We start from the raw sequence: 19,134 nt of genomic DNA, 5'->3' as shown, positions 1-19,134 counted from the left end.
AAATCTGTGTCCTCAACAATTTTGAAGAAACGAGAAAACTAAAAACGCACAATCATAAAGAATGACCATATCTACCAGTTTATTTATTTATTTAATTAGCAATTATCTTCTAATAATGGTACTTATGTAGTTACAAAAGGAGGAAAGAAGAGAAGTTACAAATTTGTTAAATTTAGGTGATTATAAATATTACATGCTATAAGCTTAAGCGATAGTTCAGGGGATAAGGTATGACAGAGGGAGCTATAGTTGTGACATATAACAATAAAAGGTTCATTTGGGCATAATTATACCTACATATGGGTAAGCGGATTCGCCGAAAAGTACGGGTAGGTCTAGATGGAACAGCGAAGTCAATCTTACCCAAGATAGTTTGGGAGTCAACAATACCGAGATGGAGCTTGTGCACGAACATTACCCCATTACGACGGCAGGTCAATAAGATTTTGTCTACATCGGTAGGGTGTCAAGATTCTACCCGAGTCCCAGTTTAAGTTACGCAGGGCAAAAGATAAAAATTGCTTTTGCACCGATTAAATAACAACCTGCTGCTCTTTATACTGCGGGCTCCACACAAAGGAACAATACTCCAATATCGGACGTACTAACAAGATATACAGTTGTTTCGTCACGTACGGGTCGTCAAACTTCTTAAACCAAAGCTTGATGAACGCTAAAACACCCTTAGCTTTATTTACTGTTCCGGCTAAATGGCTGTTAGAACACATCTTATAATCAAATAGGACTCCGAGGTCATTTGAAATCGAAATTCGCTCCAGGACATGATTTCCTAGAACGTATGGTAAAATGTCATTAGTTTGCATGAAAAAACCGTGTTGCGACGGAGATATCAAGCTGCAACAAAGATGTTGCAGTTGCAGGGTGACCAGGAACTCAAGAAGATTCGGGATGGCGGAAAGCTTTGCGGTACCACGATAGTTTTCAATATTTGATCTTGAACCTTTTTTGTGAATCGGAATGATGTAGGACTCATTCTTAATTACTGGGAGACAAGACTGTTCCAAAGAGAGGTTGAAGAGAAAGGTCAAGGGTTGGTCAAAGTCAAAAGACGCACTATTTTTATGAACTTGACGCAACAGTTGTATACTGTTGTTATTTATCGATCTATCGAAACCAGCGCAACATCCTTGAAGATCATGACCTCAGCTCCGACTACCTGCCTCTCATTTCTACATTATCGACAACTCTGCAGACGATCCCAGCCATGACGAAGCTGCTGAAGCCTAACTCAAACGTTCCCATGTTCAAGGAAATTCTACACAGCTCGCTAGACTTACACACATATTTAAGGACCGCTCATGATGTAGATTTTGCGATCGACACTCTTATGGCCAAAGCCTATGACGCTTCTGCAGCTGCTGCCACTTGCGGCCCTCGAGGTATTCGAACGTCGCAGACTGGTAGTCATAGAGACGGCACTTTAAGTGATTTTGAAGAACTGCTTCTATACAGGAAACGACTCAGGCGCGAGTATACACGCACCAGCGACCCACAAGTTGACAGTGTTTTCAGGAGAAGGGCGCCACATGGGCGAGTTCAGCAGGTCAACAACATGGCAACATCTCAACCGAAATTCGCTACACCTAGTTTTGATGGCACAACAACATTTGGCGTTTTCATGATACATTGAAGAATAATTGGACGGAAGCTAACCGCGCGACCGCTTTGGTGCTTTCCTTGAATGGTCTGGCAGATGAGGTGCTACAGTCGATTCCCGAATTAGATAAATTGAATTCCGAGGCTGTTAAAAGTGCCCTGGGGCGTCGATATGGAGGTGGCCACATGCATATTTTACGAAGTGAGGTGAATGATGGTAAACGATTGACAATAAACCAGGCACATTGGACTTGAGATTAGGAAATCTCACTATCAGAGGCGTAATGTATGTAAGTGAATGTGTAATGACTATGGACACAGGTGCTTCTCATTCAATATTTAGAAGTTTAGTTAAGATAAATGTGGAGCCTCTGAATGAGATAGGACTAAAAATAGCTACAGGTGGAGACGCGTAGAGAAAGGGCAAAGTTACAAAGAAGCTTAGAAGACGAACCTACGACATGATTTCATTGTAGCCGATATCATAATAGGAGAATAGTTACAATTAAGGAGAAGCTGATAGAAGCACTTATCAACGACGTTAAGTCTTCCGAGATCCAGTTAGAGGTTTAGGCCCGAGAGAATCGGAAAAAAATACCAGAGACGTTAGATCACTATTCTCACCGGCAGTAAGAGGTTGCAACCCCTCTCGTCAACCCAATCGACGGTCGACGCACGAGGACATCTGGAATACTTTTTCGGGTAGTATCTTCCAATTAGCACCACCGACAATGAAGTTGTATTAATACTGTTTCCGTTTCTCAATTTAAAATACGATCTGTAGAGACGTTAAAGCTCATTCTGCAGCTCGGTGCGGTTAGGCTTTTAGAACGATTTAAGTTCGGTTTTTATTTAAGTTATGTTTAAGTTAAAAAATAACACAAAATTTGTTCATGTCAGACATATCAAATCCCAAAAATATGTAATTCAGCGCATTCACTCTGTATTCTAGGAGTATCGGGTAAAATAAATATAAATGAAATGCGAAAGCGCTCATAAATACAGCAATAACACAAAAACACACTTAAATCGACGTTTGCATTATTAAAAGTTATGCACTATCGATTAAGGAAAGATTTGTAATATTTTCCGTGTAATTCGGGAGTTCTTGAAAAGTTTATTTTGTTAAAATACCGGCTGTTTAGACTGCTTAGAGCCCTTGGGCACCAAAGATCCTTTGTAATTTATACCAACTGCACCTATTGAAACATAATTCTTGCCAACACAATCTATGTTCTTACATACATATATAAAAGTATAAAACATTTATGAAATGTATGCATATGTGTATTAAGGGAAGAAAATACAAAAACTATCGTAATGTAGGCAATAACATCTCCCAATAATTAATTTCCATAAACACCTAAACTATTATATCTTAAAAATGTTCTAACAGGTTATTTTGTTTTTGTTTTTAGAAATGCTTGTGGAGCCCTTCGAAATTTATCTTACGGTAGACAAAATGATGAAAACAAGCGTGAAATTAAAAATTCTGGCGGATTAGAAGCGTTGGTTCATCTTCTTTGTCGTTCTCAAGAGACAGAAGTAAAAGAATTGGTAACTGGAGTTTTATGGAATATGTCTTCTTGTGAAGATATCAAGCGGTCAATTATTGATGAAGCACTAGCTGCAATAGTCTGCAACGTTATAAAACCTCATTCCGGATGGGATCCCGTTTGTTGTGGTGACATTAATTTTTCTACAGTATTTCGAAATGCTTCGGGAGTGCTGCGAAATGTCAGTTCAGCTGGAGAACATGCAAGGGGGTGTCTTCGCAATTGCGAGCATTTAGTGGAATGTTTTCACTACGTAATTCGAGCTGCAATAGAGAAAAACAATATTGGAAACAAAACTGTAGAAAATTGCGTGTGTATACTTCGTAATCTTTCGTATAGATGTCAGGAAGTGGAAGATCCCAACTACGATAAGCATCCCTTCATAACGCAAGATAGGGCTATTCCATCTTCGTCAAAAGGTAAAATAAAACAAAACATGAAATGTCCATTGTTAAGTCTATATTTTTATTTCTAGGAGAAAATTTAGGATGCTTTGGAACAAGTAAAAAAAAGAAGGAAGTGTCTGCTACTGAAGCTCTTCAGGACTATAGCATATCCACAGAGTATTCTAAAAGTTCAGTAACTAAGAGCCAGATGAATAAGGGCTACGAACAATTATGGCAACCGGAAGTAGTTCAATATTACTTATCATTATTGCAAAGTTGTTCTAATCCAGAAACACTTGACGCTGCGGCAGGAGCAATTCAAAATTTATCTGCATGTTATTGGCAACCCAGCATTGATATTCGTGCAACAGTGCGTAAAGAAAAAGGTCTACCTATTCTAGTAGAGCTCCTTCGGATGGAAGTGGATCGCGTAGTCTGGGCAGTTGCTACTGCCCTACGCAATCTAGCTATTGATCAGCGAAATAAAGAACTAATTGCAAAGTACGCTATGCGCGATTTAGTCCAAAAACTTCCATCTGGAAATGTACAGCATGACCAAAACACATCGGATGATACAATAACAGCTGTATTGGCTACAATTAATGAGGTCATAAAAAAGAATCCAGAATTTTCTCGTTCACTTTTAGATGCAGGTGGTATAGACCGGCTTATGAATATATCGAGACGAAAAGAAAAATATACTTCTTGTGTAATAAAGTTTGCTAGTCAAGTTTTGTATACGATGTGGCAACATCACGAACTGCGAGACGTCTACAAAAAAAACGGTTGGAAAGAGCATGATTTTATTAGTACAAATTTCACTGCGCACAGCACTCCACCAAGTTCACCAAACAATGCCAATAACACCCTTAACCGACCAATGGCATCTCAGGGACGTACGCGCTATGAAGACAGAACAATTCAGCGTGTACCTAGTTCTTCATATAGGAATAATGACTCTAGTGGAGCTGTTATGTCGAATAATGAATCAGCCTTGCTTTCGGAGATGGTTAGAAAACAATTATAGAATGTAATGTAGAATTTGTTCGTTAATTATTTAATTAGTATTAGATACACGTGAAGCATAGCTCGCAAATAACTGTTGACACTTTCGGCGTGTCTGATAAAAACCTCTCATTGACGGACACATTGAGAAAATGGACTGAAAAGACCCTATCAAATCTGTTTTTGCTCAACTCGCTCTTCGCTCAAGCAAAGACCGATTTTTTCACTTCTCTTTTGTTCCTGTTTTTCACTGAGCATCTTGTCGCGAGTGAACGAACAAAGTGTCTTTTGCGTATGTATGCGTGCTTGTACGTGTGATGCTTATGGCAACTATCAATTTTTGTGAATTCTATAAGGTTTGACTATTGGAGCTTAAAATGAATCGTGAATTTTGCAAATAAATATACATATTACAATACAATAGCCCAAAAGATGCGGAAAACAAGAATAAATAAACGAAAAAAAAACTAAAAACACTTTACTCAGACACTTTTTTGGTTCTGCTCATCTAAAGACACTTTTGCTGTGAGCGCTTGACCAAAGTGTCTTTCTAAGTTGTTATTGTGAGACACGATCGTGTGTCGGGCTCACCCGAAAACCCGAAACACATAACACAAGCGAAGAGACAAAAAGTGTTCTGCTCAGTGAGAGACCGTGTCTTCGTGGTCGTTTTCGGTTTTGTCAGTGACGAGACAGCAAAGGGAAAAAGAGTTGACCGTAGTTTGCGAGCTATGACGTGAAGTATTTAAATCTTAAATTATTCTTAAAAAATACAGCGTTTCTTTTACATTTACATATAAGTTTTTACAGCATACATATTGTAAAGGATTATATTCATTAAACATCTGGTACGCTAATCTGATTACTTAATAAATACACTAAGATATATCCATGTACCCTGCAAGTATTTTTATTGCTACATGTTTATATCCTTGAAGGGTACTGTCGGGTTTTTTTTTTATTTATTTATTAAATTAACAAATTATCTGTTAATAATGGTACTTAGTTAGGTTAGGTTAGGTTGAGGCGGCTGCCGGGCTCGCTCGGAACCCGTCACACTTAGGCCGGTTTCGGCCCGTTGTGATACCGCATAGGATCATTTCCTTCCTGCGTTGTGAGACTTCCTGTCAGCAAATATCCCAGCCAGATGCTCTCACAAAGTTCGCTATCCTCCTGGGACATAGTTTGGACATCTCTGAGATGTCGTGTAGAAAGGCTGAGCCCAGGTGCTGTAGCCTTCTTCTGCTGAGAGCTGGGCAGGAGCAGAACAGATGTTCCACTGTCTCCTCCTCTTCCTCGTCTCTACAGCTGCGACAAAAATCGTTATGTGGGGCCCCCAGCCTGTTAGCGTGGGTGCCTATTAGCCAGTGTCCCGTGAGGGAACGTGTGACCACGCTGCACCTTTTCCTGCTTAACTTGAGGAGCTCGGAGGTGCGCTTCATGTCCATGGTCGGCCATGTTTGCCGAGTTGTGCGACATCGTGGCACTGTTTGCCACATATCGTTGTTTAGTCGCTTGTATTGCTCCCTTATAATGAGCTTACAGGTGGCCATTGGCATACAGATATCCTCCTTGTCTTGGAGAAGGGGGATTGTAGTGCCAGATCTGGCCAGCTCGTCCGCTATACAGTTGCCCTCGATGTCCCGGTGGCCCGGGACCCAAATCAGGCTAATAGCAAATTGCTGAGCCATCTCGTGCAGAGATTTGCGGCAGTCTGCCACGGTGGCCGAGTTCGAGGAAATCGCGCTCAGCGATTTGATCGCAGCCTGGCTGTCGCTATAAATGTTTAGCTTGGTTGCCGTGACGGCAGCCGCTTGTAGGCAGTCCAGAGCCTCCCTGATTGCTATGACTTCCGCTTGAAAGACACTGCAATGATCTGGGAGTCTGAAGGAATGCCTTATGCTTAGCTGTTCAGAGTAGATTCCCCCTCCGACTCTGTCGTCCAGCTTTGATCCATCTGTGAAGATGTTTATGGCCCCATCTGGGCCTGGGAGTCCCTCGAGCCATTCGTCTCTGTGAGGGATGATTGTGTCGAAGGGAGTGTCTGTGTACTCTCTTGGAACTTGGTAGTCTGTTTTTGAGGGGACGGTACTGCTATTATTTAATATGGCTGAGTGACCTATGCACTGTGTCACCCATTGATCTGAGTCTCTTAGACGTATTGCTGCTGCTTCTGCCCGTTCCTTTCCTGCGAGGTCAAGGCTCTGTAGGCATAGGATGGCATTTAGCGCATCATTTGGGGTGGTGCGAAGAGCTCCGCTGATGCATAGGGCGGCAGTCCGCTGGACTTTGCCCAGTTGCTTGGTGATCGCCCTTTTTGATAGGGCCGGCCACCACACCGTAACTCCGTAGAGTAGTATTGGTCTAACTATAGCTTGATATATCCATTGGACTATGCTTGGGATCATACCCCATCTTAGCCCAATAGCTTTTTTGCATGTGTAGAGTGCAGTCATTGCCTTCTTCACTCTGTCTTTGACATTCAGGTTCCAGCTAAGCTTCTTGTCAATTACCAACCCTAAGTAACTGGCACTGTCGCTAAAGGAGAGCCTGCATCCTTGTAGTATTGGAGGGTTGAGGGGCGGGACCTTGTATTTATTTGTGAATAGTACGAGTTCCGTTTTTGAGGGATTTACTCCCAGACCGCGCGATTCTGTCCAATCCGACAGTTGCGCTAGCTTTGTGGACATTAAGTCGCACAGTGTTTGGGGGTATTTCCCCGAGAAGATAATCGCAACGTCGTCCGCATAGGCCACGACATTGCAGCCCCCCCTTCTAGGTCACATAGAATCTTGTTGACTGCTATGTTCCACAGAAGAGGAGACAGGACACCACCTTGCGGGGTGCCTCTGTTGACATACCTTGACTGGGCGGACGATCCCATCGATGATGTCACCGTCCTGCATGTGAGCAATTGATCAATGAGCATCACCAAGTGACGGTCCACCCCCAGGTCAGTCAGGGCTTCTGTAATGGCGCCCGGTACAACGTTGTTGAAAGCTCCCTCAATATCGAGAAAGGCTATGAGTGAGTACTCTTTGTGATGCAGAGATTTCTCTACCGCTGAGATCACTTCATGAAGAGCCGTTTCCGTGGATTTTCCTTTCCGGTAGGCATGCTGTGCGCCTGACAGCAACTGAGGGTGTATAGTTGTCCTCAGTTGCAGCCCGACGAGTCTCTCAAAGGTTTTGAGAAGGAAGGACGATAGGCTGATTGGTCTAAAGTCTTTGGCAGCTGAGTGCGAGGCTTTCCCAGCTTTGGGAATGAAGACTATCTTTGCCTTAAGCCATGTTCGCGGGATTGTACCCACAGCCAGTATCTTCCTGAAGATACCTTGTAGCCAGTTGATGGCCGTATCCCCGGCCTTCTGAAGTTGGGCCGGGATTACCTGGTCTGGGCCTGGCGATTTGAACGGGTTGAAGCTGTTTATTGCCCAGCTTATGTTACCTTTTGTGAGGATGTGATCCATCGAGGTTACCGGTCCCTCTCCTGGAAGATGTGCCGTCTCGATGGTTGTGCACCCTGGAAAATGTGTGTCTAGTAGAATCTGCAGGGACTCCTCACTGGAGTTAGTCCACGTGCCGTCATTCCTTTTAAGATACCCTTAGTTACTAAAGGCGGAAAAAGATAAGTTAAAAGTTAGCTAAATTTAAATGATTATAAATATTGCATGCAATTAGTTTAAGAGACAGTTCAGGGGATAGGGTTAGACAGAGGGAGTTATAATTATGGCATAAAACCCTAAAAGGTTCATGATCAGCATAATTAGACCTACATATGGGTAGACGGATAGGCCTAAAAGTACGGGTAGGTCTGGATGGAACGGCCAAGTCAATCTGACCCAAGAGAGTTTGGGAGTCAACAGTCCCAAGAAGGAGCTTGTGCACGAACATTACGCCATTGCATATTCTGCGATGGTGCAACGACGGCAGGTCAATAAGATTTAGCCTAGACCGGTAGGGTGGCAAGATTCTACCCGAGTCCCAGTTAAAGTTCCGAAGGGCAAAAATTAAAAATTGCTTTTGCACGGATTCAATAACAGCCTGCTGCTCTTTATACTGCGGGCTCCACACACAAGAACAATACTCCAATATAGGACGTACTAACGAGATGTACAATTGTTTCGTAACGTACGGGTCGTCAAACTCCTTGGACCAACGCTTGATGAACGCTAAAACACCCTTAGCTTTATTTACAGTTGCAGCTATATGGGTGTTGAAACACATCTTATGATCAAAAAGGACTCCGAGGTCATTTGAACTCGAAATTCGCTCAAGGACATGATTTCCTAGAACATATGAGACAAAATGAGGAGCGCGACGGTAAAATGTCATAAGTTTGCATTTGGAAAGGTTCAGAAAAAGAAGATTAGTTGAACACCACAATAGTAGTTCACTTAGATCAAGTTGAAGGCATGTGTGCAAATACCAATCAGAGTAAGAAAGACAGATTTTGACATCATCAGCATACATTAGTGTAGTAGAGTATGTTATAACTTGAGGAAGGTCGTTCACAAATAAAATAAACAGAAGCGGGCCCAGATGACTTCCCTGTGGCACACCTGAAGTAACATTAACAGTATTTGACAACACGTTAGAAAACAAAACACGTTGAGTACGGTTAGAGAGATAGGACAAAATCCAATCTAGAAGATTCGTTGGGAACCCTAATAAAGAGAGCTTTTGAATAAGCAGAGCATGGTTCACAGAATCGAATGCCTTGCTGAAGTCCGTAAAAACTACATCCGTCTGCAAACCAATTTGAAAACCACGGTGGATTAGGTTAGAAAACTCAAGAAGGTTAGTCGATGTTGAACGATGTCTGAAAAAACCGTGTTGCGACGGAGATATCAAGCTGCAACAAAGATGTTGCAGTTGCCGGGTGACCAGGAACTCAAGAAGCTTCGGGATGGCGGAAAGCTTTGCGATACCACGATAGTTTTCAATGTTTGATCTTGAACCTTTTTTGTGAAGCGGAATGATGTAGGACTCATTCCAAATTACTGGGAGACAAGACTGTGCCAAGGAGAGGTTGAAGAGAAAGGTCAAGGGTTTGCAAAGGGACTGGGCACAGTGTTTTAAGATGCAACTTGGTACCTTATCTGGACCCGCAGAAAACGATATGTCCATAGATGACAAACCTTCAAGAACAACGCTTTCCTCGAAAAAGGGCAGAAAAATACTGTTAGCTTGAGGTAGCTGGTACGGATACGGAGTGGATGCGTTGTAAATATGAGACGAGTACGTTGTTTGGAAAAAGTTAGCGAATAAATTTGCAATACCAACAGCAGAAGCTTCTGTTTTGTTCTGGTAATGAAGGGACGGAGGAAAAACGTTTGACTTGCGCTTAGAACTAACGAACGAATAGAATTTTTTAGGATCACTACGAAAATTACTACTACATTGTGAAAGGTAATGATTATAACACTGACTATTGACGGCAAGGAACAGAGAGCGAGCGGAGGAGTATAGAGCTAAGGCCAACGTGGAGCCCGACCTCTGGTACTTTTTATAGAGCCGGGATTTATTATTTTTTAAGTATGACAAATACTTGGAGAACCAGGGAGGCTTGGACGATACAGGTACAGTGATATCTGGAACAAACGTATTAAGGGCGGAGTAAATAGAACTATAAAACGAGTTAACAGTTGCATCTATGTTCGGTAATGAATAAAGAAACGACCAATCAACACGCGAGAGATGTAGATCTAAATCAATAAAGTTTGTTTTGCGAAAACATGTCCCCCATGTCAATAATTCGATCATTGCACCCTAATGTAGAAACAACATTATTAATTGCTGAAAGGTGGTGTAAGTAAAGCTCAGCATCAGACCTGGGAGGAATGTAAGAGCAGGTTAAATAGAAAAATGCGGAGCCAACATATTTAGTTATTAAGTATCATAGCCAAATTATTATGGTGGAGCTTAATGACCTGCAAAGCTGCGTAGACTACACATGCTAAATCGGTGCACATACTTGCAGAATGGGCCGAATACAAGGCCAGTCTGTCAACCTACAACAAAGAACTTAGGATGGCCAATTCTCCTGGCGTAAGTTCTGCAGCGAAATCGAGAACAACTCAGAAGCTTCGCGCTTGCGCAAAGTTCTCTCGAAGACAACACCCACCCTGGGCTACTTGAGGAACACCGACCAGTCGTGGACTACATCCAGCGATGAGTCGCTTAATCTTCTCCTAAATACTCATTTCCCTGGTTGCGATGAAAACAGACCCAACTACTTTGAGGCATCACTGGGGACGTCAACATGCACCAGATTTGTCTGCAGAGGCACACCGCAGGGCGGAGTCCTCTCGCCCCTCCTATGGAACGTGGCAGTGAACACACTGCTGCGGGAGATAGAGGGGGGTGGCTGCCGTGTGGTGGCGTATGCGGACGAAATCCGGAAAATTTCCGCAGACGTTGTGTGAGTGCATGACAAGTACTCTCACGAAAATGTGGAAATGGGCAGACAAATGCGGGCTAGGCGTCAACCCGTCTAAAACGGAACTGGTGCTTTTCACTAGGAAGTACAAAGTTCCGGTACTGATTCCCCCTAGACTATGTGGGGAAGCGCTAGTTTTCAGCAACAACGCCAAGTATCTTGGCCTAATCCTCGATAGAGAGCTCGACTGGAAATTGAGCATAGAGGATAGAGTGAAGAAATCCACAGTGGCCCTCTATACTTGCAGGAAAGCCATCGGACTTAAATGGGGAATGACCCCCTATATAGTCCGGTGGCTCTACACCGCCATCATACGACCGATCATGCTCTATGGAGTGGTGGTATGGTGGCCAGCCTTAGACAGAAGGACATGCCTCAATAAACTCAGCAGAGTTCAACGCAGAGCTATGCATAACTGGCGGGCTACGCACTATCCAGGGCTATCCAGGGGAAGCCCTGGATACTGTGCTGGACCTCCTCCCTGTAGATATGGGAAAGAAGGCAACACTTTCCGTCCTCAGAATGAGAGAAGGCTGACTGTGGAAGGCGTCCGCGGTTGGGCACTAGGGAATCCTGATGAGACTCCCGCAATTACCAGATAGGACAGATAACTGTATTCCTAGTGATCACCTCTCGACGCCCTTCCAGGTATCAATCCCCCCTAGGGAGGACTGGGAGATGGGCGACCAGGACCTGCAAATGCGGTTCACTTCTACACTGATGGCTCAAAGCTAGACGGCCGCGTGGGAGGCGGAGTTTACTGCAGCGAGCTGAACAACTGTCATTTCTTCAGGCTCCTAGATCACTGTAGTGTGTTCCAAACGGAGGTTGAAGCCATCAAGGAGGCCATTTCTATCGTCTCCAAAATACGTCTAGACACGCACTTAGTGTGCGTCTTCTCGGACAGCCAAGCAGCTATTAAAGCTCTAGGCTCAATATCGTCGAACTCAGCGACTGTAAATGACTGCCGCAGGTCTCTGCACGAGATCGCAGAGCAGTTATATCTCGTCCTTATATGGGTCCCCGGCCACAGGGACATCGAGGGGATCGACGCCGCCGACGAGCTAGCCAGGCAGGGTACTACGATCCCTCTCCTATCGGAAAGGGAGCAGGTAGCGATGCCCTTGGCTACGTGCAGGCTGCTAACGCACGAATTGTTCGAGCAAAATGCCAATAGGAGATGGCAGCAAACTGTTTCCTGTAAAGTCTCAAGATTGATATGGCCATATCGATCGAAGAAGCGCTGATCAGAGCTGTATAGACTCAGCAGAGCACAGTGCTCTGCAGTTACTCGAGCCATTACGGGACACTGGCAGATCGGCACTCATGCCTCCAGACTGTCAATCCCTCATAACGACTTCTGCAGGAGTTGTCGCGACGAGGAGGAGGAGGAATCGGTCCCCCACTTCTTCTGCCACTGCCCAGCCCTTGGAAATCGTCGTCTTCGTATTCTCGGGGCCGCTTTCCTCACGGACATTTCGGACCTGTCCGAAATCAAACCAGGGACCTTGTCCAAATACATCCAAGCCACCGGATGGGACTGCACTTAACCTGCAGTAGTCTGCTCTCACGGTTCAGGCAACGAGAAGGGCTACATGCCCATGCGGCAACAGAATGGATCTCCTATAGGTCCAAGTGACCTTGGGGCGGAGGGCTTTTACCCCCCACCCCCCTCCAGGCTACCGCCTTAACCTAACCTAACTAAACTATTATATCTTAAAAATGTTCTAACAGGTTATTTTGTTTTTATTTTTAGAAATGCTTGTGGAGCCCTTCGAAATTTATCTTACGGTAGACAAAATGATGAAAAGAAGCGTGGAATTAAAAATTCTGGCGGAATAGAAGCGTTGGTTCATCTCCTTTGTCTTTCTCAAGAGACAGAAGTAAAAGAATTGGTAACTGGAGTTTTATGGAATATGTCTTCTTGTGAAGATATCAAGCGGTCAAGTATTGATGAAGCACTAGCTGCAATAGTCTGCAACGTTATAAAACGTCATTCCGGATGGGATACCGTTTGTTGTGGGAAGAGGGTGTCTTCGCAATTGCGAGCATTTAGTGGAATGTCTTCTCTACGTAGTTCGAGCTGAAATAGAGAAAAACAATATTGGAAACAAAACTGTAGAAAATTGCGTGTGTATACTTCGTAATATTTCGTATAGATGTCAGGAAGCGGAAGAGCCCAACTACGATAAGCATCCCTTCATAACGCAAGATAGGGCTATCCCATCTTCATCAAAGGGTAAAATAAAACAAAACATGAAATGTCCATTGTTAAGTCTATATTTTTATTTCTAGGAGAAAATTTAGGATGCTTTGGAACAAGTAAAAAAAAGAAGGAAGTGTCTGCTACTGAAGCTCTTCAGGACTATAGCATATCCACAGAGTATTCTAAAAGTTCAGTAACTAAGAGCCAGATGAATAAGGGCTACGAACAATTATGGCAACCGGAAGTAGTTCAATATTACTTATCATTATTACAAAGTTGTTCTAATCCAGAAACACGTGAAGCTGCGGCAGGAGCAATTCAAAATTTATCTGCATGTTATTGGCAACCCAGCATTGATATTCGTGTAACAGTGCGTAAAGAAAAAGGTCTACCTATTCTAGTAGAGCTCCTTTGGATGGAAGTATATCGCTTAGTCTGTGCAGTTGCTACTGCCCTACGCAATCTAGCTATTGATCAGCGAAATAAAGAACTAATTAGAAAGTATGCTATGCGCGATTTAGTTCAAAAACTTCCATCTGGAAATATACAGCATGACCAAAACACATCGGATGATACAATAACAGCTGTATTGGCTACAATTAATGAGGTCATAAAAAAGAATCCAGAATTTTCTCGTTCACTTTTAGATGCAGGTGGTATAGACCGGCTTATGAATATATCGAGACGAAAAGAAAAATATACTTCTTGTGTAATAAAGTTTGCTAGTCAAGTTTTGTATACGATGTGGCAACATCACGAACTGCGAGACGTCTACAAAAAAAACGGTTGGAAAGAGCATGATTTTATTAGTACAAATTTCACTGCGCACAGCACTCCACCAAGTTCACCAAACAATGCCAATAACACCCTTAACCGACCAATGGCATCTCAGGGACGTACGCGCTATGAAGACAGAACAATTCAGCGTGTACCTAGTTCTTCATATAGGAATAATGACTCTAGTGGAGCTGTTATGTCGAATAATGAATCAGCCTTGCTTTCGGAGATGGTTAGAAAACAATTATAGAATGTAATGTAGAATTTGTTCGTTAATTATTTAATTAGTATTAGATACACGTGAAGCATAGCTCGCAAATAACTGTTGCCACTTTCGGCGTGTCTGATAAAAACCTCTCATTGACGGACACATTGAGAAAATGGACTGAAAAGCCCCGATCAAATCTGTTTTTGCTCAACTCGCTCTTCGCTCAAGCAAAGACCGATTTTTTCACTTCTCTTTTGTTCCTGTTTTTCACTGAGCATCTTGTCGCGAGTGAACGAACAAAGTGTCTTTTGCGTATGTATGCGTGCTTGTACGTGTGATGGCAACTATCAATTTTTGTGAATTCTATAAGGTTTGACTATTGGAGCTTAAAATGAAGCGTGAATTTTGCAAATAAATATACATATTACAATACAATAGCCCAAAAGATGCGGAAAACAAGAATAAATAAACGAAAAAAAAACTAAAAACACTTTACTCAGACACTTTTTTGGTTCTGCTCATCTAAAGACACTTTTGCTGTGAGCGCTTGACCAAAGTGTCTTTCTAAGTTGTTATTGTGAGACACGATCGTGTGTCGGGCTCACCCGAAAACCCGAAACACATAACACAAGCGAAGAGACAAAAAGTGTTCTGCTCAGTGAGAGACCGTGTCTTCGTGGTCGTTTTCGGTTTTGTCAGTGACGAGACAGCAAAGGGAAAAAGTGTTGACCGTCGTTTGCGAGCTATGACGTGAAGTATTTAAATCTTAAATTATTCTTAAAAAATACAGCGTTTCTTTTACATTTACATATAAGTTTTTACAGCATACATATTGTAAAGGATTATATTCATTAAACATCTGGTACGCTAATCTGATTACTTAATAAATACACTAAGATATATCCATGTACCCTGCAAGTATTTTTATTGCTACATGTTTATATCCTTGAAGGGTACTGTCGGGTTTCGTAGCTCTATATTTAGTTATTAAGTATCATAGCCAAATTATTATGGTGGAGCTTAATGACCTGCAAAGCTGCGTAGACTACACATGCTAAATCGGTGCATATACTTGCAGAATGGGCCGAATACAAGGCCAGTCTGTCAACCTACAACAAAGAACTTAGGATGGTCAATTCTCCTGGCGTAAGTTCTGCAGCGAAATCGAGAACAACTCAGAAGCTTCGCGCTTGCGCAAAGTTCTCTCGAAGACAACACCCACCCTGGGCTACTTGAGGAACACCGACCAGTCGTGGACTACATCCAGCGATGAGTCGCTTAATCTTCTCCTAAATACTCATTTCCCTGGTTGCGATGAAAACAGACCCAACTACTTTGAGGCATCACTGGGGACGTCAACATGCACCAGATTTGTCTGCAGAGGCACACCGCAGGGCGGAGTCCTCTCGCCCCTCCTATGGAACGTGGCAGTGAACACACTGCTGCGGGAGATAGAGGGGGGTGGCTGCCGTGTGGTGGCGTATGCGGACGAAATCCGGAAAATTTCCGCAGACGTTGTGTGAGTGCATGACAAGTACTCTCACGAAAATGTGGAAATGGGCAGACAAATGCGGGTTAGGCGTCAACCCGTCTAAAACGGAACTGGTGCTTTTCACTAGGAAGTACAAAGTTCCGGTACTGATTCCCCCTAGACTATGTGGGGAAGCGCTAGTTTTCAGCAACAACGCCAAGTATCTTGGCCTAATCCTCGATAGAGAGCTCGACTGGAAATTGAGCATAGAGGATAGAGTGAAGAAATCCACAGTGGCCCTCTATACTTGCAGGAAAGCCATCGGACTTAAATGGGGAATGACCCCCTATATAGTCCGGTGGCTTTACACCGCCATCATACGACCGATCATGCTCTATGGAGTGGTGGTATGGTGGCCAGCCTTAGACAGAAGGACATGCCTCAATAAACTCAGCAGAGTTCAACGCAGAGCTATGCATAACTGGCGGGCTACGCACTATCCAGGGCTATCCAGGGCTATCCAGGGGAAGCCCTGGATACTGTGCTGGACCTCCTCCCTGTAGATATGGGAAAGAAGGTAACACTTTCCGTCCTCAGAATGAGAGAAGGCTGACTGTGGAAGGCGTCCGCGGTTGGGCACTAGGGAATCCTGATGAGACTCCCGCAATTACCAGATAGGACAGATAACTGTATTCCTAGTGATCACCGCTCGACGCCCTTCCAGGTATCAATACCCCCTAGGGAGGACTGGGAGATGGGCGAACCAGGACCTGCAAATGCGGTTCACTTCTACACTGATGGCTCAAAGCTAGACGGCCGCGTGGGAGGCGGAGTTTACTGCAGCGAGCTGAACAACAGTCATTGCTTCAGGCTCCTGGATCAGCGACTGTAAATGACTGCCGCAAGTCTCTGCACGAGATTGCAGAGCAGTTATATCTCGTCCTTATATGGGTCCCCGGCCACAGGGACATCGAGGGGATCGACGCCGCCGACGAGCTAGCCAGGCAGGGTACTACGATCCCTCTCCTATCGGAAAGGGAGCAGGTAGCGATGCCCTTGGCTACGTGCAGGCTGCTAACGCATGAATTGTTCGAGCAAAATGCCAATAGGAGATGGCAGCAAACTGTTTCCTGTAAAGTCTCAAGATTGATATGGCCATATCGATCGAAGAAGCGCTCATCAGAGCTGTATAGACTCAGCAGAGTACAGTGCTCTGCAGTTACTCGAGCCATTACGGGACACTGGCAGATCGGCACTCATGCCTCCAGACTGTCAATCCCTCATAACGACTTCTGCAGGAGTTGTCGCGACGAGGAGGAGGAGGAATCGGTCCCCCACTTCTTCTGCCACTCCCCAGCCCTTGGAAATCGTCGTCTTCGTATTCTCGGGGCCGCTTTCCTCACGGACATTTCGGACCTGTCCGAAATCAAACCAGGGACCTTGTCCAAATACATCTAAGCCACCGGATGGGACTGCACTTAACCTGCAGTAGTCTGCTCTCACGGTTCAGGCAACGAGAAGGGCTACATGCCCATGCGGCAACAGAATGGATCTCCTATAGGTCCAAGTGACCTTGGGGGCGGAGGTCTTTTACCCCCCACCCCCCTCCAGGCTACCGCCTTAACCTAACCTAACTAAACTATTATATCTTAAAAATGTTCTAACAGGTTATTTTGTTTTTATTTTTAGAAATGCTTGTGGAGCCCTTCGAAATTTATCTTACGGTAGACAAAATGATGAAAAGAAGCGTGGAATTAAAAATTCTGGCGGAATAGAAGCGTTGGTTCATCTTCTTTGTCGTTCTCAAGAGACAGAAGTAAAAGAATTGGTAACTGGAGTTTTATGGAATATGTCTTCTTGTGAAGATATCAAGCGGTCAAGTATTGATGAAGCACTAGCTGCAATAGTCTGCAACGTTATAAAACGTCATTCCGGATGGGATACCGTTTGTTGTGGGAAGAGGGTGTCTTCGCAATTGCGAGCATTTAGTGGAATGTCTTCTCTACGTAGTTCGAGCTGAAATAGAGAAAAACAATATTGGAAACAAAACTGTAGAAAAATTGCGTGTGTATATTTCGTAATATTTCGTATAGATGTCAGGAAGCGGAAGAGCCCAACTACGATAAGCATCCCTTCATAACGCAAGATAGGGCTATCCCATCTTCATCAAAGGGTAAAATAAAACAAAACATGAAATGTCCATTGTTAAGTCTATATTTTTATTTCTAGGAGAAAATTTAGGATGCTTTGGAACAAGTAAAAAAAAGAAGGAAGTGTCTGCTACTGAAGCTCTTCAGGACTATAGCATATCCACAGAGTATTCTAAAAGTTCAGTAACTAAGAGCCAGATGAATAAGGGCTACGAACAATTATGGCAACCGGAAGTAGTTCAATATTACTTATCATTATTACAAAGTTGTTCTAATCCAGAAACACTTGAAGCTGCGGCAGGAGCAATTCAAAATTTATCTGCATGTTATTGGCAACCCAGCATTGATATTCGTGTAACAGTGCGTAAAGAAAAAGGTCTACCTATTCTAGTAGAGCTCCTTTGGATGGAAGTGGATCGCGTAGTCTGTGCAGTTGCTACTGCCCTACGCAATCTAGCTATTGATCAGCGAAATAAAGAACTAATTAGAAAGTATGCTATGCGCGATTTAGTTCAAAAACTTCCATCTGGAAATATACAGCATGACCAAAACACATCGGATGATACAATAACAGCTGTATTGGCTACAATTAATGAGGTCATAAAAAAGAATCCAGAATTTTCTCGTTCACTTTTAGTGCTAGTTTGCCAGTCAAGTTTTGTATACGATGTGGCAACATCACGAACGGCGAGACGTCTACAAAAAAAACGGTTGGAAAGAGCATGATTTTATTAGTACAAATTTCACTGCGCACAGCACTCCACCAAGTTCACCAAACAATGCCAATAACACCCTTAACCGACCAATGGCATCTCAGGGACGTACGCGCTATGAAGACAGAACAATTCAGCGTGTACCTAGTTCTTCATATAGGAATAATGACTCTAGTGGAGCTGTTATGTCGAATAATGAATCAGCCTTGCTTTCGGAGATGGTTAGAAAACAATTATAGAATGTAATGTAGAATTTGTTCGTTAATTATTTAATTAGTATTAGATACACGTGAAGCATAGCTCGCAAATAACTGTTGACACTTTCGGCGTGTCTGATAAAAACCTCTCATTGACGGACACATTGAGAAAATGGACTGAAAAGACCCGATCAAATCTGTTTTTGCTCAACTCGCTCTTCGCTCAAGCAAAGACCGATTTTTTCACTTCTCTTTTGTTCCTGTTTTTCACTGAGCATCTTGTCGCGAGTGAACGAACAAAGTGTCTTTTGCGTATGTATGCGTGCTTGTGTGATGCTTATGGCAACTATCAATTTTTGTGAATTCTATAAGGTTTGACTATTGGAGCTTACAATGAATCGTGAATT

The 19,134-nt window shown here is 43.4% G+C and overlaps 1 protein-coding gene and 1 pseudogene across 5 annotated transcripts in view; both read left to right on the top strand.

The window, feature by feature from the left end:
• The window catches only part of LOC117189492 (catenin delta-2-like), a 45,778-nt gene extending 31,468 nt beyond the window's left edge, over positions 1-14,310 (top strand). For 3 of the 5 annotated variants that reach the window (XM_033394631.1, XM_033394630.1, XM_033394628.1), the window contains exons 2-4: positions 3,036-3,380; positions 13,033-13,244; positions 13,301-14,310. In XM_033394631.1, the coding sequence (XP_033250522.1) occupies positions 3,196-3,380; positions 13,033-13,244; positions 13,301-14,238 (1,335 nt within the window). In that variant the 5' untranslated portion in view covers positions 3,036-3,195 and the 3' untranslated portion in view covers positions 14,239-14,310. Of the gene's footprint in view, positions 1-3,035; positions 3,593-3,648; positions 4,711-13,032; positions 13,245-13,300 lie in introns of those variants that run through there. The other 2 variants (XM_033394629.1, XM_033394627.1) reach the window with 2 other exon arrangements.
• Positions 14,311-17,309: 2,999 nt separating this feature from the next.
• On the top strand, positions 17,310-18,903 carry LOC117191707 (annotated as a pseudogene).
• The last annotated feature ends 231 nt before the right edge of the window (positions 18,904-19,134 follow it).

This window comes from Drosophila miranda, assembly GCF_003369915.1.
Source record: "Drosophila miranda strain MSH22 chromosome Y unlocalized genomic scaffold, D.miranda_PacBio2.1 Contig_Y1_pilon, whole genome shotgun sequence".
In the NCBI taxonomy this organism is placed as follows: domain Eukaryota; kingdom Metazoa; phylum Arthropoda; class Insecta; order Diptera; family Drosophilidae; genus Drosophila; species Drosophila miranda.
The sequence above is the reverse complement of the archived record's forward strand: the minus strand, read 5'-3'. Positions and strand labels throughout refer to the sequence as shown.